At 48.8% G+C, this 4,599-nt stretch overlaps 1 protein-coding gene across 1 annotated transcript; it reads left to right on the forward strand.

The window, feature by feature from the left end:
• The first annotated feature begins 382 nt into the window (after nucleotides 1-382).
• On the forward strand, nucleotides 383-3,093 carry KLF18 (KLF transcription factor 18). The gene is made up of 2 exons (XM_008515987.2): nucleotides 383-1,835; nucleotides 2,466-3,093. The coding sequence occupies exons 1-2, from the start codon at nucleotides 593-595 to the stop codon at nucleotides 2,639-2,641; spliced, it is 1,419 nt and encodes a 472-aa protein (XP_008514209.2). The 5' UTR covers nucleotides 383-592; the 3' UTR covers nucleotides 2,642-3,093.
• The last annotated feature ends 1,506 nt before the right edge of the window (nucleotides 3,094-4,599 follow it).

Genomic DNA, 4,599 nt, shown 5'->3' on the forward strand with positions numbered 1-4,599 from the left:
TGTTTAAAAGTTCATTAATTTAACCAAATCTCCAGTACCATGTCTGCAGAGGCGGGGCATCTTTGGAAAAATCTCTGGGGCAAGATCTCTGCAGGGGATGGTAGACATTCTGAATTCATCTAGAGTCCCGCCTCCATTAGTAGGTAGGAGTAGCATGGTAAGAGTTTGCATTTTAGAAATGCTACCCTGACTGTGTGTGGAGGGTTCATTGGATGGAGACAATTCAGACTCAGAGAGGCCAATTAAGAGGCAATTGCAGGCTTCGAGGCAAGAGATGAGGGTAGGCTAGACTAGGACAGGGTCAGCAGGGATGGAGAGGAAGGGTGCGTAGGGATTTGAGCTGAGTAGGACACCTGAACTTCTAACTTTTTTGCAGGATCCCACAATTGAAGATCTACTTCAACTATCAGGCAATAGCAAAGAGATTTCCACGGACTCTTTCCTTCAGACATTGGAGGAAATTGAGGAGTGTCTCCAGGACTTCTCTGAGACACATAAGGCAAGAACCCCAGCTGTACCAGAGCCACAGCTCTATATACCTCCGACTGCATGTGGTGAGGACAGCCAACGGGAGTCAACCCAGAGCCAGGTAATGACTTCCCTGAAGCCCACAATGATGATTTCTGCTTGTTCTAGCATCCCTGGGATAGTCCTTGTCCAGTACTCAATGCCACCCCCTGTTAAAGCCCTTGATATGCCCCTTGGAGACCTAAGTGAGATTTTTCCCATGGAGCAGGTGATCTCCTTTGATCAGAGAAAACCCACAGCAAATTCCCAGATGACAGATGTCACTGACACCCCAAAGACATCATTCACTGATTGCCAAAAGATAACCATCACTGCAAGCAAGATGACGATCCCCAATGAATGTAGCCAGATGAAGACCCTCAGTGATGACCAGACCCTCTTTGGAGGCCAGATGACCTTCAGTGGGGACCAGATCCTCACTGAGCACCATACAGTGACTTCCGGTTGTGACCAGACCCTAAATGGAAGAGAGATGACAACCCTATGTGAAGAGCAGATACATACCCTCAGTGATGACCAGGTTCTCTATAAAGGGCAGATGAAGACCCTCAGTGGTGACCAGACCCTCTATGGAGGCCAGATGACCTTCAGTGGGGACCAGACCCTCTATGGAGGCCAGATGACCTTCAATGGGGACCAGACCCTCTATGGAGGCCAGATGACCTTCAGTGGGGACCAGACCCTCTATGGAGGCCAAATGACCTTCAGTGGGGACCAGATCCTTCATGGGGGCCAGATGAAAGCCCTCAATGATGACCAGAACTTCTATAGCAGCCAGATGACCTTCGTTGGGGACCAGACCCTCCATGGGGGCCAGATGAAAACCCTCAGTAATGACCAGAACCTCGGTGGAAACCAGATGACAGCTCTTAAAGGGGGCTTCACAATGACCTTTGTTGGCAACCAGACCTTCACTGGCAGCCAGATGACAACATACAGTGGTGACCAGACCTTCTGTGGGGGCCAAGTGATGACTTTCAGTTGTGACCAGACCCTCTATGGGGGTCAGATGATGCCCCTTAAGAGGGACTATATGACAGCTTTCCCTGATGACCACACTCTCTCTGGAGGCCATATGATGCCACATCAATCGTCATCATTGCCATACCCAGGATTCCTGTACTTTTCAAATTCCCATTTGATCCAAGGACAATCTCTAGAAAAGCAGAAGTGGAACCTCAAGTCCCGGAGACATCAGTTCCAGAAGAATTCTGACATTTTGAAGCCCTACGCCTGCACATACCAGGACTGTGGGAAATCGTATACAAAGCCTTCCCACCTCCGAATCCATGAGCGCACACACACTGGTGAGTGAGGGCCGAGGGATGGGGGTGGCAGGCAAGTGACGAAAGATTTATGTCTTTACAAAGCTTTGGGATCATTTGAGATTGTTGCCACCTCCCTCTAAGCCTGGGACCCAGAAGACTCTAGAAAAAGTTGGCAAATTTGAAAGGGTGGGTAAAGTGGTCCTAGGGACAGACTCTAGTTCTGGGCCAGAGCCAACCTGGCTGCAGCCTTTAGTGGAGTTGACTGTGCTGGGATGATGGGAGTAAGTGGAGGGATTGGTTTGACCTCTTAGGCTGGTCTTGACCCTACCTCTACTCAGACTGTCACTTCATGGACTCCCTTTAGGCCCAACAGACACCCCCCGCCCTCAACCTCCTTATTCCCCCACTGACTTTCCTGCTGACCCTGTTCTCCTCCTATTTTTCTTTTTCTCTTCCTTTCCCTCCTTCACAGTTTTCCTCCCATCCTTCCAGCTCATGGTACCCTCCTTCTCTTCCTCTTTCTCTCACCCCTCCAGTCTCCTCTCCTCTGGCTCTCCCTCTTCCACTCCAACATTCCCAAAACCTTTTTCTTCTACATTCACTTTCAACTTCCCTGTCCAACACTAACCTGAAGCATGACGAGTCTCTCTTTTTCTCTCTCTGGTCCAGGGGAGAAGCCCTACGAATGCAATGTGAAGGGATGCACGTGGAAATTCTCCCGTTCGGATGAGCTCAACAGACACAAGAGAAAGCACAGTGGGGAGCGACCCTACTGGTGTACTAAATGCCACAGGACTTTTGCACGGTCTGATCACTTAAAGCAGCATGAAAGAGTTCATAGATGACTTTTGCCTGTGACTGTGAACCCATCGGCCCATGAGGAAATGAGCACAGCTGAAAGATTCTCCCTATTGAGGCTCTGTTTGCTCAGCACCTAGCACTGTGCCAGCACATAGTCAGTGCTTAATAATAATTGTAAACTTTTAAGGTTTTCATTTATTTTTTTCTAAAACATACAAGGAATACATGTATGCATTATGGTAAAATCAGAAGCACTCTTCACTCCCTCCTCTCTCCAGCAGTGTGCTATGAATCCTTCTAGATCTTGCTCTGTGCATTTATCTCTGTGTGTACATGTAAAATGTATATATGTAGACGATTGAAATGTATACATAGTTCAGATGTGTAAAGAATGTAGTATTCTATATCTGAACTCATGTTTGGAGCTCCATTTCTATGGGGGTTAAGAGAAGGGGGACCCTTGGTCACTTCCGGTATTAAATGGTCTCGGAATAAATGCAAGTCGTTTGGTTGAGTACTTAATCCATTCAAAACTCGAACCTCCTGTCATGGCTCTTCCTTCTCTCAGGCAGTGTCTCCCTGTCCCCTCTGCCTTCTCCATATGCTGTCAGGATACAGAAGGTGATGGCATTGGGGGAGGGGTGGTCAAGTGCAGGCTGCCAGGGGAAGGGTCTATCTTCCAACTGGGCCTTGGGCCCTTGTCTTCATTGCCTCTGCTGACGTGTCTGCCGGTGGGGTAACCTGTGGTCTGTTTTGCGTGGGCGTGGCTTGGTAACTGCTCCCGAGGAGCGTAGCCATCATTCCCTGCTGACTAGGTCCTTCTCCCAGCTCCTGCAGGCCCTGCCCTCTTAGGTCTGGCTTTGACTCCCATCCAACCCCCAGCTCATGTAATGCCCCCTGGCAAGAACGTCTGGGTAAAGTCAAGGATGTGGTCTATCCCACTCCTCATTTCCAAGGGGGGCACTTTGAAAAGCACTTTCCACCCAGAGCCCTAAAAGGGAGTGGACCGCAGATCCCCAGGGCTTCAATTTGCCCTGCACCATTTGAGGCTCTTCTTGGCCCACTCACTCTCACCTCACAGAGGCCCCAGAAGCTAGATCTCTGAATCTTTGAGGGACCCAGACAGCATTTAAAAAATTGTATCTTAATGTTGTATTTGATATTATATGAAATAATATATGTAAGTTATAAGTATAAAAAAAAAGAAGATCTTTGACAGCCTATCACCCAATGGCATGCAGTCAGGTGTCAAGTTGGTCAATTAGGACAATGAGCCAAACTGAAAGTAGCAATCAAGCCTTTATATATTTACTGCTACAGAGAAAGCAAGATGCAAAAAGAAGAGGTGCCAGCTCCCCAGTGTTCCATCTTTCCTTATGAAACCAGGCAAGTGTTAAGTGACATGCAGTGCAGATGGGGGGGAATTCTCTCACCGCCTCAAACAAAAGGCTCCCATCTTTTGATGGAGGGGGTATTGGGAAAGGAAGAGTGGAAAGGGCTAGGAGTGGAAAAGTACTGAGCCAGATGGTGGAAAAAGTGCCTCAGCCAAGGCTCCCAGTAAGGAGGCTAGGAATGCAGAAATGCATATGAGCATGGCTGGCCTGTGTGGCGAGTCCTTAACAACAACTTCCTTCAGAAAATTGCAATGCGCTGGCTGTGCATCAAGTCTGGTGTGGGGGGGGCAGCTTCCCCCCATGAGGCCTGCCAGGCGGTCTTATAATTATCAGAGGTTGGCCCTGAAATATCACAAAAAGGATTTTGGCCTGGAGTTGGACTCGTTAACTCCACTCCTTGATCCTTCAAGGCCTGAGCAAGAAGCATAGGCTACCTTACCATGGACTCAAATGAGCCAGACATTGAGGGGTTGTGACCATGCTGGGTCATCAGTCTGAGGGCCATCATCAAGGTCACTCCAAGTAGGATGATCAGGCCTGCCTGGAGGAGTGAATGTAGCCATGGGCCCCAATGGCTGTCAAGCCGGAAAAAGATGTCCCATAGTTCA

Source organism: Equus przewalskii, chromosome 2 (assembly GCF_037783145.1).
Source record: "Equus przewalskii isolate Varuska chromosome 2, EquPr2, whole genome shotgun sequence".
Classification (NCBI taxonomy): Eukaryota; Metazoa; Chordata; class Mammalia; order Perissodactyla; family Equidae; genus Equus; species Equus przewalskii.

What these genes read in the sequence shown, in the direction of transcription:
- KLF18 (XM_008515987.2), top strand. Translation starts at nt 593, where the DNA reads ATGACTTCCCTGAAGCCCACAATGATGATTTCTGCTTGTTCTAGCATC. An exon ending in CCATGAGCGCACACACACTG is followed by an intron (nt 1,836 to 2,465) that starts GTGAGTGAGGGC and finishes TCTCTGGTCCAG; the next exon opens with GGGAGAAGCCCTACGAATGC.